This window comes from Lepidochelys kempii, chromosome 20 (genome assembly GCF_965140265.1).
Source record: "Lepidochelys kempii isolate rLepKem1 chromosome 20, rLepKem1.hap2, whole genome shotgun sequence".
In the NCBI taxonomy this organism is placed as follows: Eukaryota; Metazoa; Chordata; order Testudines; family Cheloniidae; genus Lepidochelys; species Lepidochelys kempii.
In genome coordinates, this window is record NC_133275.1 from 4,519,818 (window position 1) to 4,536,137 (window position 16,320).

At 43.9% G+C, this 16,320-nt stretch overlaps 1 protein-coding gene across 3 annotated transcripts in view; it reads left to right on the forward strand.

The window, feature by feature from the left end:
* Positions 1–16,320, forward strand: part of SLC4A8 (solute carrier family 4 member 8) — a 73,162-nt gene that overhangs the window by 44,458 nt on the left and 12,384 nt on the right. For all 3 annotated transcript variants that reach the window (XR_012155693.1, XM_073318321.1, XM_073318320.1), the window contains exons 12-17: positions 2,485–2,659; positions 4,599–4,732; positions 5,702–5,947; positions 9,546–9,651; positions 13,550–13,711; positions 15,436–15,549. Coding sequence is in view for 2 of the 3 variants with exons in the window: in XM_073318321.1 (XP_073174422.1) it covers positions 2,485–2,659; positions 4,599–4,732; positions 5,702–5,947; positions 9,546–9,651; positions 13,550–13,711; positions 15,436–15,549 (937 nt within the window). In the remaining variant the exon portion in view is untranslated. The remainder of the gene's footprint in view (positions 1–2,484; positions 2,660–4,598; positions 4,733–5,701; positions 5,948–9,545; positions 9,652–13,549; positions 13,712–15,435; positions 15,550–16,320) is intronic.

Genomic DNA, 16,320 nt, shown 5'->3' on the forward strand with positions numbered 1-16,320 from the left:
ATACAAATAAATAATAATAATAATTTTTTAACAGTCAGGGCAAAAAAAGTTTCAAGTTGACACAAAACATTGTTTGGTCAATTGAAAAGTCTAGAACATTAATGTGGGGTTGAATGAAGTGTTTTGTTTAACTTGGAGCAATTGTTTTCACATGCGTGAATTTCTTAAAAATCAAAGTGAAGGAAATTTCTAAACAAAAAGTCCTTTTCAATTGAAAAATCAAAATATTTTGTTTCCGAAATGTGCTCATGGGGGAAAAATGGATCTATGTGGGTCAGTACTTGTCCTGAGACCACTTTAAAATGGAGAGGTGTATTATATTAGTTAATACAGTTGTTAATTAGTTATCAATTAGTTAATAGATAAGGTGCCCAGTATATGATGATGCTCCAGTCTAAGCAGAGTAGTTCCTGGATTTTGTGGGACCAATCAAGCTTGTTGGAGCTCTTAACAAACACAAACGACAAGAATCGCTGAAGGGGATGGCTTAGTAAAGACAAAAAGAAAAGGAGTACTTGTGGCACCTTAGAGACTAACCAATTTATTTGAGCATGAGCTTTCGTGAGCTACAGCTCAGCTCACGAAAGCTCATGCTCAAATAAATTGGTTAGTCTCTAAGGTGCCACAAGTACTCCTTTTCTTTTTGCGAATACAGACTAACACGGCTGTTCCTCTGAAACCTGTCATTAGTAAAGACAGTGTGTTTCCTGCACAAGGCAACGTGGTTTATGACCAGTAATGCGTTGTATCTTGCATATCTGTAGGTAGGAACATTTGGATAAAGAGCCTTAATTTGAGTCAGATACCACAAGGATGCATTTTAATGATTAAAGGAAGAATATAAGCCTTAACAACAGAACCGGCTGGAAAATGGGAAGGTTTTCTAAGGGAAAATTTTGACTTTTTGGCACAATATCGAAACCTAAATATTGTAACTGAAATATTTCCATTCAAAATGGTGCCTCGTGGGAGTTGTAGTTTGGGTGGCTTATGCTGCCATTCTCCTTTATGGTTGGAGCTTTCTAGCTGGACTGCATCTCCCATGATGCACCACTTTCTCCCCCTTTTGAGGGGAGTGTCTGCATCATAGCAATTTGTGGTGGTGGTGTAGCATGGGAGATGCAGTCCTGCCAGAGTGCCTGGCCTGTACAGGAGAATGGGAACATAAAGTAGTTGAACTACAATGCCCATGAGGCACTGCAGTGCCATTTTAAATAAAAATACTTAGGATTTCAGTATTACACAGATAAGCTGAGATTTTTCTCAGAATTTTTTTAAACAAAAAGAAGGGGAGGGGGAAATCATTTTTTGTCAAAATTTTCCATGGAGGAAGGGGTAGCAAAACATAGGGGCAACTCTCATTAGCATGATATGGCTCTTTGTTTCTCTCTAGAGACTAGACCATGTAGAGAGGTCCTGCAACTGTCCCCGAGCTTCTGTGCTCATATGACCCCCTTTAGTGTAGTATCTGAGTATATCCCAACGACCACTGGTCCCTCTAAGCTGTGCGCGTGTGTGCACGCACACAGATCCTAAACCCCGCGCACATGGCGAAACAATGCACGCACAAATATTTGCACAGAAGTGCAAAAATTTGCACAGAAGAAATTTTTTGCGCACGCAGCCTGTCAAAAATTAGAGGGAACATTGCCAATGACTAATGGGTTTTATCTTCTCAGCATCTCTGCTAGGCAGAGGAGGACTGTCACCATATTCCAGATGGGGAAATGAGACACATGATACCTTAGGTGTCTTATCCAATGTCACGCGGGATGTTTTCTGGCTGAGCTGGGGACTGAGCGTGGTTCTTTCCCCATAGTCTAGTGGCTTATCCACCAGGCTATCGTACCTACCTATCTTTCCATCCTAATGGCTGGTTCTTTAGGTCAAGCCGTAGCAGCTAATGCTTTAAGATCTAGGGATCTTAGGTTTAATCACAACCAGGAGTGTTGTTACATCCAGATATCTCTCGCTGTGGGGTGAAAACAATTATTTGAACAGCACTGGAACTCCTCATTATACTGGTGTTTGTATCACCGTAGCACCTAGGAGCCCTAGTGTATAAAAATGATTGAGAACGTAACGCTGTTCATATGCCCAGTAACGCAGAAAATTTAATGTATAGCAGTAGCGGATAGAGCACTGGACTGTGGCTAACAAGACCTGGGTTCTGTTCCCGGCTTTGCAACTGGCTTGTTGGGTGACTTCAGGCAAGTCAGTGCCCCTCTCTGTGCCTCAGTTTCCCCATCTTTAAATGGGGTTCCTGAAACTTACGACCTGTGTAAAGCACTTTAAGATCTGATGGAAAGCATTGGAGCTAGGCATCATTTCATTATGAATAGTGTCAGAGCAAGGCGTAGGGTGGCTTGCAACATAACAGACTTTACAGGACAGCATTGCTTGTCTCTTGTTAAAAACAAAACAAAACCTGCCATTCTTGTCCCCAATAGGGGGGAAAATATCTCCTTTTCTTTTCTTTTGCAGGCTCTTTGGTGGTTTGATCATGGATGTGAAACGAAAAGCTCCTTGGTTCTGGAGTGACTTCAGGGATGCTCTGAGCTTGCAGTGCTTGGCGTCTTTCCTCTTCCTATATTGTGCCTGCATGTCCCCCGTGATTACCTTTGGGGGGCTGCTTGGAGAAGCGACCGACGGACAAATAGTAAGAATATTTTTTTTCTAATGCATAATGTATGATTCCCAGGAGAACAAGCTACATCAGAGAACACCAAGAGCAATAGGCATTGAATTTCACTGCTGCTAATATGTTCTGAGTTCTATTGATTTGCCTTCTGCTAGTTGATCCTTTAGGGGGCAGGTTTTCTCCACAACCAGGCAGGCTAGAAAAATTTATTTATTTTTAAATGAAAGCTGAGATTCTCATGTAATCACTTGACTCCGGGAGCTGGAGCTTTAAGAAACCCTACCAAATTTGATGAGGCTCGTGATAAACTCGTGAGAGTTGTCAGCACGGACTGATTTGGTGGAACGATATCAATTCACATCAGCAAAGCCGCTGTCCCATGGAATTCCATGGCATGTGCTGCTTACGCTTCGGGCACGCGAACAAAGCGTAGCTTTCAATGTTACATTTTCAAAGCTGATATTCCATGGGGCAGCCCGTTCAGTTTGGATGGGTGAATAACCCTAACCTGGCTGAGTGATAGCTATTTAAAATTAAGATCCTGCTGGAGGTAGGATGAGAGGCATAGATAGAAAGTGATGGGTGTCCGTGTAAAACTCTCAGGGTACATCTACACTTATTTGGAGCTGGAGGTGTAGATTTTAGCTGGAGGAGGCCAATCTGTGCTAGCTCCGACTGAGCTAGTGTGCTAAAAACCGAGTGTAGCTGTTGTAATAGGAGGGGCAGCAGGGGCTAGCCACCGTGGGCACGAGTCCAATGTCTTTCGTAATTTGGTTTCCCATTGCGCTGCATTAGACCATACAACTCCTCATCTTGTCTTTGCCGGTGTTACTATCTCCCTGCACCCCCACAGGTTGTGTATTTATGTAAAGGTTTGCAAGAATGTGCCATGAGCCCACGCCACTTTCGTTCAGCACCATGCATGTGTTCTTTTATATGCAGGCCCTCTCAGAGGTCCAGAGGGGCCCAGGCCACTTCCAGCTTTTGAGGCCCCTAGCCATAATAAAAATAAAAAATGATGACACATGGTCTAATCTTGTGCAATATATTTTTATTAATATTTATGAACATTTTAAACTCTTTAATATGACAAAATCTATATCAGTTAATAAAAAAATTAGGTCTTTTACCAAATCACATCTCTTATTTCCTTAAATTTGCAGCTCTAAGCTGAGAGAGCATGTCACATTCTGGTCTGATAGGGATGCGCAGAAAAAAAAGTTGTGAAACTTATCAAATGCCAAAAAATTAAAAAGAGTCTAAATTTGAGGCCCCCGCCAAATGGCCCTCCTGGGCCCCCTCTGATTGGCCCTGCATTTTGCAGTCATGGGATAGAGTCCAGAACCCCCCAAATTGTATACAATCTTAAGGAAGGAAGAGGCATTTCGAGATTTTATTCACTAAATCCAATACACTGCAATCCATAAACAATACTCATCCCTAGCTCTTATCTGGCACTTTTCATCAGTAGCCCTCAAAGCACTTTACAAAGAGGGCATTATCATTATCTCCATTGTACAGACGGGAAAACTGAGGCAGTGTATTTCGTTCCATCAAAAGGAATATAGGACTGGGAAGGACCTCCTCGGTCGCTGAGTAAAGTCCCTTAGTACTACATCCATATACATATTGCTATTTAGAAATGTAAAATCCAAGCAAAGAGACACAAATTGAGATTTTCAAACCAACTAAGGGATTTGGGTGCCGGATTCCCATTAAAAATCTGTCCGGGTGTTAGTCTCTTTTGAAAATAATCACTTGGATTCTCCACTAAGGCCACGTACAGCGCTCTGGAAGCGTATATTCAGCTTAAAATGGTGTGAATAGAGTTTACGCCCACCCTTATGCACTGACAGAGCAGTGTCAAGTGGATTAAGTGTAAATGAGATTCAGACCCAATGTGTGTAAAACTTAAAGATGGAGGAATATTTATCTGTTTGTTTGTTTTTAACTTCAGAGTGCAATAGAATCCTTATTTGGCGCCTCGATGACTGGAGTTGTGTACTCTCTGTTCGCTGGACAACCCCTCACTATCTTAGGAAGTACCGGACCGGTGTTGGTGTTTGAAAAGATTTTGTTCAAGTTCTGCAAGTAAGGCGTGTGCTCTTTAGAATGTACAGAATTGACCCAGGTGGCAGATTAAAAGAATAACAGGGTGTAAAATACGGTTTTATTTCCTCCTTGCAAAGAAAACGGTGCTGCTTTTGTGAGTGGTGGTGTAAGACTGGAATAGTTTGAATAGATTTAATCAAAATTGGAACAGAGAACAATACGCTTACTTTCATGAGCTGTGAATGGGTCGCTCAAATGCTTAAAGTTACGCACGTTCTCAAGTTCCTAGCCCCCATCCCCAAATGCTTGTTTGTCTCATCCACTTCATATGTCTTGTCTTTTAGGTCTGGATCCTGGAAACACTTATGCACATGCTTAACTTCAAGCATTTAACTAATAGAGCTGATGGAAAAGTGGTTCCCCCATAGAGAATATTGATTGTTGGGTAGAAATCTGAATACTGAAAAATTGTCCAAAAAGTGAAATCTTTCATTTCCGGCTGAAATATTTTCATTTCCAAGCATTCAGTTTTTTGACAAAAACTCAAATTTTCTGCAGAAAGCAGACACTTAAAAAAAATTCATTGGAAATCCACTTTTCTTTCAATGGAAATTTTTTTGGATGGAAAATTTCCTACCAGCCATAGTAACTAGTTCCATTGAATTTAAGGACTGTACATTCTTAATGTTATGCCTGTGTGTGTTTGAAGACTGTGAGCTCTTAAGGGCAAGGACTGAAATTTTAATATAGAAGTGTACAGTGCCTGGCTTAATTGGGCTGTTGCTAGGTTGATTAATTAATAATAAATAATAATAATAGATTTGAGCTCTTCTCTGTCTGGTCTACACCCTGGACTGGTGGTAGTTGGCCTGGAGAGCTATGATGTACTAAATTGGTCCTCATAAGAGCGTTAATGTGTGAATAAAATGTCCTGTGCCATTCACTGAAAACTGTGCACCTGTTTGCTTATTCTGACGTTTGGCGCATGTCCCTGGCTCCTTTTTGCAGAGACTACGCACTCTCCTACCTTTCCCTGAGAACCAGTATTGGATTGTGGACTGCTTTCCTGTGCATCGTCCTTGTGGCAACAGACTCCAGCTCCCTAGTACGCTACATCACTCGCTTTACTGAAGAAGCGTTTGCTTCTCTGATCTGTATCATTTTCATCTACGAAGCTCTAGAGAAACTGATTAAGCTAGGGGCAACCTACCCCGTCCACATGCACAGCCAGCTCGACCACCTTACCTTCTACTAGTAAGTTCATCTTGTGGGTTTTTCCCCCCCTCCTTTTCTAAAGCTACTCTCAAACAGGACAGTAAGATGCTGATTCAGCAAAGTATGTGCCTAAGCTCAACCCCGTTTAACAAAGCATTTAAGCACACGTTTAATTCCCATTGACTTCAGAAGGATTGCAGCACCTTGCTGAATAAGAAGGGTTTAAACATGTGATTAGATGAAGATGATCTAGCGCAGCGTTTCTCACCCTTTTTTGATAACAGAGACCAGCTTGTTGCCTTCCTAAGCTTGTTGATCTCGGGGACCGGCACTAGTCCATGGATAAGAACAAAGCCATATTGGGGGAGACCAAAGGTCCACCTAGCCCAGTATCCTGTCTTCCAACAGTGGCCAATGCCAGGTGCCCCAGAGGGAGTGAACAGAACAGGGAATCATCAAGTGATCCATCCCCCGTCACCCATTCCCAGCTTCTGGCAAACAGAGGCTAGGGACACCATCCCTGCCCATCCTGGCTAATAGCCATTGATGGACCTATCCTCCATGAATTTATCTAGTTCTTTTTTGAACCCTGTTATATAGTCTTGGCCTTCACAACATCCTCTGGCAAGGAGTTCCACAGGTTGACTGTACTGTGTGTGAAAAAAAATACATTTTTGTTTGTTTTAAACCTGCTGCCTATAAATTTCATGTGGTGGCCCCTAGTTCTTGTGTTATGAGAAGGAGTAAACAACAACACTTCCTTATTTACTTTCTCCACACCAGTCATGATTTTATAGACCTCTATCATATCCCCCCTTAGTCATCTCTTTTCCAAGCTGAAAAGTTCCAGGTTTATTAATCTCTCCTCATACGGAAGCTGTTCCATACCCATAATCATTTTTGTTGCCCTTTTGTGAACCTTTCCAATTCCAATATATCTCTTTTGAGATGGGGTGACCACATCTGCACTCAGTATTCAAGATTATGGCATACCACAGATTTATATAGAGGCAATGAGATATTTTTTGTCTTCTTATCTATCCTTTTCTTAATGATTCCCAACAGTCTGTTTGCTTTTTTGGCGGCTGCTGCTGCACATTGAGTGGGTATTTTCAGAGAACTATCCACAATGACTCCACGATCTCTTTCCTGAGTGGTAACAGCTAATTTAGACCCTGTAGCAAGGCACAACTCACCAGTGCAGCGCCTCCCGCTGATCATCCTGGGAATTCTCTCTCCAGCCTCTGGAGCACCTCTGCAGGCCAGTGTCCCGCTTGCTTCAGGCCCTCATGTCCCTCCCAGACCCAGTGCCCCTCTACATCAGGGTTCTGCCCCCTGTAGTACCCCCCCAGTCTGGGTCTCCCCTCTCTAGGGAATCCCCATCCTCTATCCCACCTTGCCTCAGCAGCTACTGCCAGTCCTCATCTAGCCCCCCACACACTGGTGCAGACTGCAGTCTGCACTACTCATCATTGGCAAGGAGGGTTTGGACCTGCTGCCTTTACCTAACCTTGGGCTGCCCCTCTGCAACCCCAGTACCTGCTTTAGGCCTTCAGCAAGGCCTGCAGGCTGGGGGTTTTCCAGCCGGGAGCTCCCTAGCTCCTCTGGCCTTTCCCCAGCCCTGCTTCACTCTGGGCACCCTGGTGAGCTCCCAAGCAGCCAGGCCCTTCTCTCTTCACAGCTAGAGAGAGACTACTTGAGCGCCTGGCTCATAGTCTTTTATAAGGCCAGCTGTGGCCTGATTGGGGCGTGGCCCCAGCTGTGGCTGCCTTCCCCATCAGCCTAGCCTTTGGCTCGCAGCACCAACCCTCTCCCAGGGCTGGCTGTAACCCTTTCAGGCCCGGAGTGGGTGATCACCCTGCTACAGACCCCATCATTTCATATGTATAGTTGGGATTACGTTTTCCAGTGTGCATTACTTTGCACTTATCAACACTGAATTTCATCTGCTATTTTGTTGCCCAGTCACCCAGGTCTGAGAGATCCTTTTGTAGCTCTTCGCAGTCTGCCTAGAACTTAACTGTCTTGAGTACTTTTGTATCATCTGCAAATTTTGCCACCTCACTGTTTACCCCTTTTCTCAGATCATTTATGAATGTGTTGAATAGGACTGGGTCCAGTACAGACCCCTGAGGGACACCACTATTTACCTCTCTTCATTCTGAAAACTGGTTATTCCTACCCTTTGTTTCCTGTCTTTTAGCTGGTTACCAATCTATGAGAGGACCTTCCCTCTTATCCCATGACTGCTTACTTTGCTTAAGAGCCTTTGGTGAGGGACCTTGTCAAAGGCTTTCTGAAAATCTAAATGCACTATATCCACTGGATTCCCCCTTGTCCACATGCTTATTGACCCTCTCAAATAATTCTAGTAGATTGGTGAGGCATGATTTCCCTTTACAAAACCGATGTTGTCTATTCCCCAACAAATTATGTTCATCTATGTGTCTGACCATTTTGTTCTTTACTGTAGTTTCAACCAGTTTGCCCGGTACTGAAGTCAGGCTTACTGGCCTGTAGTTGCTGGGGTCACCTCTAGAGCCCTTTTTAAAAATTGGCATCACATTAGCTATCCTTCAGTTGTTTGGTACAGAAGCTGATTTAAATGAAAGGTTACAGTTGACAGTTAGTAGTTCTGCAATTTCACATTTGAGTTCCTTCAGAACTCTTTGGTGAATCCCATCTAGTCCTGGTGACTTATTACTGTTTAATAAAAAATAAACAGTGGATAGAACAATGGGCTGGGGTTCATGAGACCCAACTTCAGTTGCTAGCTACTCCTGAATAGCTCCCTGTGTGGACATTCTTATTCCAGGATCCACTTTGGAAGTGGATTAAGAACATTCCAGAATAAGTGTCCACACACCGTGTTGTTCAGGATTAGCTATTTTGCTTTGAAGATACATCCTGCCTTTTTCTGGAACAGCTGTCGACAAGCCCTCTGCATCAGGCTTTCTGTATGATCCTGGGAAAATCACTTAATGTGCCTGTAATAATTCTTCTCTGTCTCGCGGGGGAATTGGGAGGATTAAATCCACCAGTGATTGTAAGATGCTCAGATATGATGGTGAAGGCCATAGAAGTGTCAGGAGTTGAATTTAAGCACACACTTAAGTGCTTTGCTGGATTGGATCTTAATGCAAAAACTAAGCTTCTTCAACTCCAGCTGACATAATGTGTGACTGTTTAGTGGTAAAGCGCAGAGATGTGCCACAGAGGTGTGGGAACTTTTGAACAGGGAATCCACCAACACCTAGAAACCACTGGCATTTTGCTATGTACTTTGAGAGCATTATAATGGTCTAGTGGTTCGGGCACTGGGCAGGGAGTCAGGAGACCTGCGTTCAGGAGCCCCTGAACAAGCCCCTTCCCCGCTCTCTGCCTCAGTTTCCCCATCTGCACAGCGTGGATAATGGTACATATTTCGCTTTGGAGGTGCTGGTTGTGCCTCTGTAATGGAGGCTGAGCTCAGTTTTGCTCTTAAACCTTTTTGTTTTTGAGCTTAATCCTAAGAATACAGCATATCTTCCCCCAAAATTAAAAGCAAAGTATAATTATTATGCAATGAGGTTCTGTTATTGCTGAGGAGTTCCCCTCTTTTGATACTTTAACCCTAATATGTTTTCTTTGCTCTTAGCTGTAAATGTGCTGCTCCTGACAATCCCAGCAATCAAACCCTACAGTTCTGGAGCGACAGGAAGATTGTCCCTTCTGCGATTGAGTGGGCAAACCTCACTGTCAGTGTAAGTGCTTGGGCCTTTGTGCTCTTATCTGTGGCATATTACAGATCTAGGGTGACCAGATATCCCGATTTTATAGGGACAATGCTGATATTTGGGGCTTTGTCTTCTATAGGTGCCTATTACCCTCTGTCCCAGTTTTTCACACTTGCAGTATGGTCACCGTATACAGATCAGAAGGGAGCAGAAGGGTGTCAAAGTCCAAATAACCATCATGTCACACTCCCGCTAATGTTAGCTTTGCCTTTTCATGCTGCTGATTGTTACTTATATTCCCTGAGTTACCCCAGGTCTCAAACCGGACTAGAACTACTGTAATACAAATGATGCAGTTCAGATTCTTGTGAGTTTAAAATTAGGGCTGGCTGGAAAACAGGAATTCTCTTTTGCAAAAAAATGTCAAGGTTTCAGCATTTGTTTTCACCACAATGAAACGGAAACCTTCCACCGTTTCCTGTGAATACGAGAGAGAGAGAGAGAGAGGGAGCAAGCGAGCCTAAGGCCTGCTCCGCAATAGCTTGGTGGTTACAGTGCTCACCTGGCCTAGGGGAGACCTGTTCTACCTGTTATGGAGGAGAGATGAACCTGGGTCTCCAGGTGAGTGTCATAACAGCTGGAATATATAGTCAGAATCTCTGTTGGGGCTGCTGCACTTTGTATAAATAAAACCTTCTGCCAGAAAATAGTGGGGCAGAGGGAGACTGAGTCTAGCCTGGTGGATAGGATGCTTACCTAGCATGCGGGAGTTTCAAGTCCTTGCTCTGTCTATCACCCAGCTGAGTGCCCTAGTCCCCAGGCCATTGGCTATTCAGGGGTCACTCCCCTGACATCCCATCCAGGTTCTGTGAAAATGTTGCCAAAACTAACCCCTTCCTACCAAAAGTTATAGCTGGCATTTTCTGATGGAAAAACTTTTTGTCAGAAATTTCCTGACCAGCTCGAGTTTAAATGCTTGGGACCAGCATTCTCTTGGCCAGGGGAGGTGATCATCCGCAAAGACCCAAGCAGTAAATGCAGCCTGCCTATGCCCTTGATTTAGGAAAGCATCTCTGTTCAGGAAAGCAATCCTGTGCTCGGCACTAAGTCCACGCTTACGTCTTATTGAAGTCAATGGGACATAAGTGCACGCTTAAAGTTAAGAACGTGCGTAAGTGCTTTCCTGATTTGGGGCCTCATTACTCCAAGCCCGGGACTCGGATTCAGTAATGTGCTTAAGCATATCGCTTTCTTTAAGCATGTGAGATGGGGAACTGCTTAAAACTAGGTGTGTGTTTAAGTCCTTTATTGGAATCGGGGACCCTGTGTGGAACATAGAGGTCTTTTCCCAAAATCTTCTGATCACTTCATGTGGGTTTTTCCATGAGAACTCACTTCTCCTTCCATCATTATCATTGACTTAACCCTCCTTTCCATCCCTCTCTCACCTGCCCTGAATTCTTCCTTTTTCTGTGAGAGGTTTCAGAGTGGTAACCGTGTTAGTCTGTATCAGCAAAAAGAATGAGGAGTCCTTGTGGTAGCTTAGAGACTAACATTTATTTGGGCATAAGCTTTCGTGGGCTAAAACCCACTTCATCGGATGCATGCAGTGGAAAATACAGTAGGAAGATATATATATATATATACAGAGAACGTGAACAAATGGGTGTTGCCATTACCAACTGTAATGAGACTAATCAATTAACCTTCTTGTCAACTGTTTGAAATGGGCCATCCTGATTATCACTACAAAAGATTTTTTTCTCCTGCTGACACTAGCCCACCTCAATTGATTAGTCTTGTTAGACATGATGGCAACACAACATTCACAACACAACATCCCCTGGCAGTGAGTTCCACAGGTTGACTGTGTGTTGTGTAAAGTAATACTTCCTTTTGTTTGTTTTAAACCTGCTGCCTATTCCCTCCTTACTGCACCCTAACTTACCCCATGCTTGTTCGATAGCCATTGTGCAGCAAGTAGGCATCTCCATTGGTAGCTGCCAGTTTAAATGTATTTTACTGGTAATGTCTAAGCCTGCACCTATGAGGATTTGACTCTGTGAGCCTGGTCAGAGCTGAGAGGGGAGGTTGGAGGAGCCCTGCCTGAGCAAGCAAATCTGAAGAGTATGACTGCCCTGGGCAGGCATAATGCCTCATGAGTCCAGTCCCCTGAAAAACCATGAGCAAAAAAAAATCACAAGACTTGCAATAACATCATAAGACTTGGCAACAGTGCCCCATGCTCAGGAGCAGCAGGGACTGCACCTGTTCTGTAGCTATATAGCCTGTGTTTCCTCTAGTGTTGGCTCGGTAGCCTGCTGCTGCTAGCAGGGGACGATTCCTAGCTAGCTTCCCGTGAGACCTGGAGCAATGTTGTGTCTCTTTGCCTCCCCACAATTTCCTTGACCCATTAGGTGACAGATTGCAGCCGCTTTGTGCGTGAGCTCTCTCTGCCCTTTCAGCACTCTAGCGCACGCTACAGGGCAACCCCAATATAGCCCATATTCTGCTAGCAATTTGTGATGTAAAACATTATTGCATTTTTTTTTGAGGGGGTAGTTTTTAAATAAAGCCGGTGTCATTTCCACTCTATTAAGATCACATGCACTTTGGCAGGACTGTAATGCTCTCAGATGTTTTTCCATTACATTTCCATTACTGTTTTTCCATTAGTAAACAGCACTGTTTGCACAAATTAGGTCATTAGTGCAACGATTCAGGTGAAAAGAACAGGAGTACTTGTGGCACCTACAAATTTATTAGAGCATAAGCTTTCGTGAGCTACAGCTCACTTCATCGGATGTCATGCTAGATGAGTTCTTGGTTACCCAAGGTTAATAAGTGATTTAAGGCATAAACATGCCAATGATTAGGAAGAGATTGTCAAAAGAGGTGGACACTACAGCTGGTCCCAAAAATTTTGTCCAAACAGGTTTCTATCTGAAAATTCCACTTTGATGCAACTTACATTTTCTGTGAAATTATATTTGCAGTAAAATTTCACTTCGAAAAAAAGTAAAGGAAAAAAACAGAACACATTGAAATGTCCCCGGTTTTATATATTTGGAACAAAAGTTTTTATTTTTGTTTGTTTCAAATTTATTTTTCATTTTGAAACCTACTTTATTTTGTATAAAAAATAAAAATACATTTTTAAAAGTGCTCAGAATCGAAACAAAACCTTTCAGATTTATTGAACGTTTCGAATGACCCCCACAAAATAATTTTTTTTAAGAATCTCATTTTGCGAAAAATTTTAAAATTTTTGGCTTTTTGTCATGGTTTGGAACCTTTTTTTTTTTTTTTCCTTTTTTCTCAACATTCCAAAATGTTTCACAGGGACAGAAAATCCATTTTCTGACCAGCTCTAGTCAGCAGATTGGGTGCTGAGCTGTTTTGAAAATCTGGCCCTTCGTGTCATGACAGGAACCGTAGAGCGATGAACGCTTTTGAAAACGTGACCCCGAGAGATGACTCTCATCTGTTAAGTGTTTGCAGGATGGAGACTTTAAGTAAATAATAGTTTACTCCCGTCAAGTTCAGAGTTAGGGGATCAGAGGTCTTACTAGATGATCTAACTCTCCCTTCAAGGCTTCAAATCTCTGAATGAAAAAAGTTAGCGGCCAACACTTGTAACAAGAGGGTGTTAATATCCATAAATCATTACAGCCCTTCTGATCATTCCTACATGTTGCTACCTAATGCATATTAAAGCTACATGCTGTCAGCCAAAGGCACATCATAGTCAGTGGGAGTTTGGCCTATGTAAGAATTGCAGGATTTAGTTCTGAATGCTGTCTTTAGACTATGCAGATACTAAGGCCTTTAAAGAGCCCGTTTATTGAGATGTCACATGACATTTGTGGTGTATCATGGGCATTGTGTGTGTTTATGGTGGTGTCTTGATTACCTGTTTCTCCAGGAATGTCGGAAAATGCGTGGTGAATTTACTGGACCTGCCTGTGGGCACCATGGCCCCTACACACCTGATGTCCTCTTCTGGTCTTGCATTCTCTTCTTCACCACCTTCATCATGTCTGGCGCACTGAAGATGTTTAAAACCAGCCACTATTTCCCGACAAGAGTAGGTAGAAGATGGTGGCTAACTGCCACCCCTCTCTTTCCTGAAAGACCAGTATTTCATGGTAGCTCTCGTTAGTGTATATTGATATAAATTCCAAGGCTGTGAGAAAATTAGGACTGGTCATAAATTTTGCCATGGTCCCTCATGAGAACTATAGTTCATTGATCTCATGTCCCGATCCTCCACTATGGTCTGGGTTTCCCAGGTAGACTACATCACCCATGATGCACCATGGCCAGGGACTCCTGTGCTACACTGCCTCCCCTTACAAGAGGGATGATCAGAGTGCATCCTGGGAGATGTAGTTTGAGCTGGGAGCCCAGACTATAGAGGGGAATGAGAGCTTGAGGCACTTGGACTACATCTCCCATGCAGCATCATGGTAGTATTTCCAAATGGAAATATTTTGAGTTTTGCCTGAAATATTTTGTCTGACAATCAACATTTTTCCTGGGGGAGAAAAAAAACGTTTTTCAAACAGCTGTAGTGGAAATATCACCAAATTCTCCATGTATTGAAGCAGATGTCATGGCATGATTCTGGCACATCAGGGTATATATGTGATATATTTAGAATGATCCTTGTCCAGTGAGATCTAGCCAGTGCCCACAAACCTCATTGCATGCACTCCAAGGCATCTGAAGAATTTGGACTAACACCAATATTGCTAAATTGAGACTGCAGTAATATGGATAAAGTAATAGGACTATTGGAATTGACTGTGGGTATTGATGTGTTCCTAAAGGGAAGAATCTGGGGATTTAAAAACAATTCTGAATGGTAGAATCATGTATTAAAAAGTATGCTTGAATCTGGGTGTTTGCTAAAAATTAACATTACGTTTAACAATAAAAAGGGAAAGAATTTCAATGGGAAGATCATTTGCCTTTGACTGTACTGTCTGTTGCTTTGTTTTGACAGTTTACTAATGCCTAAGGCTACATTTTAGTCATGGGTATTTTTAGTAAAAGTCATGAACAGATCACGGGCAGTAAACAAAAATTCACGGCCCGTGACCTGTCCATGACGTGTACTGTATACTGCTGACAATCTTAGTGGGGGATGGCCCAGGGGCACTGCGGGTGCTCGTGGGAGGGCGGCCTGGCGGGTGCTGCGGGTGGTCATGGGGGTGTGTCCTGGGGGTGCCGCAGGTGCCTGGGCGGGTGGTCTGGGGGGCACTGCGGGTGCTCAGGGGACAGCAGCCCGGGACCCCCACTGGAGCTGGGCGGGGGTTGGTGGGGCTGGCAGGCTCCCTACCCAGCTCCTCGCAGCTCCCCGGAAGTGGTGACATGTCCTTCCCTCAGTTCCTAGCTCTACGTGCTGCCCCTAGCGCCGGCTCCGCAGCTCCCATTGGCCAGGCACCACAGCCAATGGGAGCTGCGGGGGCGGTGCCTGCGGGCAGAGGCGGCACGTGGAGCTAGGAGCTGAGGGAGGGACATGTCGCCACTTCTGAGGAGCCCCCCAAGGTAAGTGCTACCCAGAGCCCTTACCCCCTCCCCTGCCCCAACCCTTAGTCCCCTCCCACATGCACCCAAACACCTGCTGCTGCTGGGGTGGGGGGTTGTCTGAGACTGCCCCAGCAGCAGCCAGCCTAGGCCAGCTGCACCGGCCTCTGCAGAAGTCACGGAGGTTCAAGAAAGTCACGGAATCCGTGATTTCCGTGACCTCCATGACAAACTCGCAGCCTTACTAATGCCAACTGCTTCTTTAATTTCTCATACCAGGTACGAGCCATGATAAGTGACTTTGCTGTTTTCTTAACTATCGTCACTATGGTGACTTTTGATTTGTTAATTGGAGTCCCATCACCAAAGCTACAAGTGCCCAGTGTCTTCAAGGTAATCAAATGGTGTAACAGATTTGGTTTCACTGAACAATCCACATTTGTAATGACATTTTAAAACGAGCTGTATGTTGTGAAAGGCAGCAAGGTTTAGTGGATGGAGGATGGCAGACTAGAACTCAGGACTCCTGGGTTCTATTCCCGTTTCTGGATGGGGTGTATGGATTAGTGATTAAAGCAGGGGCAACTGAGAGACAGGATTCCTGGGTACAGTTCCTAGCGGTGGGATCTAGTGGTTGGATCAGGGAGGAGTGGGACTTAGGAGATCTGAGCTCTGTCCTGATATGGTCACTGAATCCCTGGGTGACCTTGGAAAGCCTCTTCAACTCTCAGGGTGGAATTTTCAAAAGCACTCCAGTGGCTTGGGGATGTTCTGTTTTTAGAGGTGACTTAGGCACTTAGATCCTTAAAGATATTTAGTCACTTAACTGCCATTGAAATCAATGAGAGTAAGGCATACCTTCGAGGATCTGGGCCTTAGGAGCCTAAATCAATGGGCTAAATTACTTTGCATAAATTACTTTGAAAAAAATGGGCCATAGGCTCCTAAATCCTTTAGAAGCTTTTGAAAATGTTCTCTTTAGTAACATGTTCCCCATCTGTAAGATGGGGACAATAGCACTGCCCTACTTGCAGGGGTATTGTGGGGATAAAGACATTCAAGACTGTGAGGCCCTTAGGTACTCTGGAGCTGGGAGCTGGATAAGTACATAGATAGAAAAATGACTGAGAATGGATGGTACAGTTGCTTCAATAAATGGCTTTT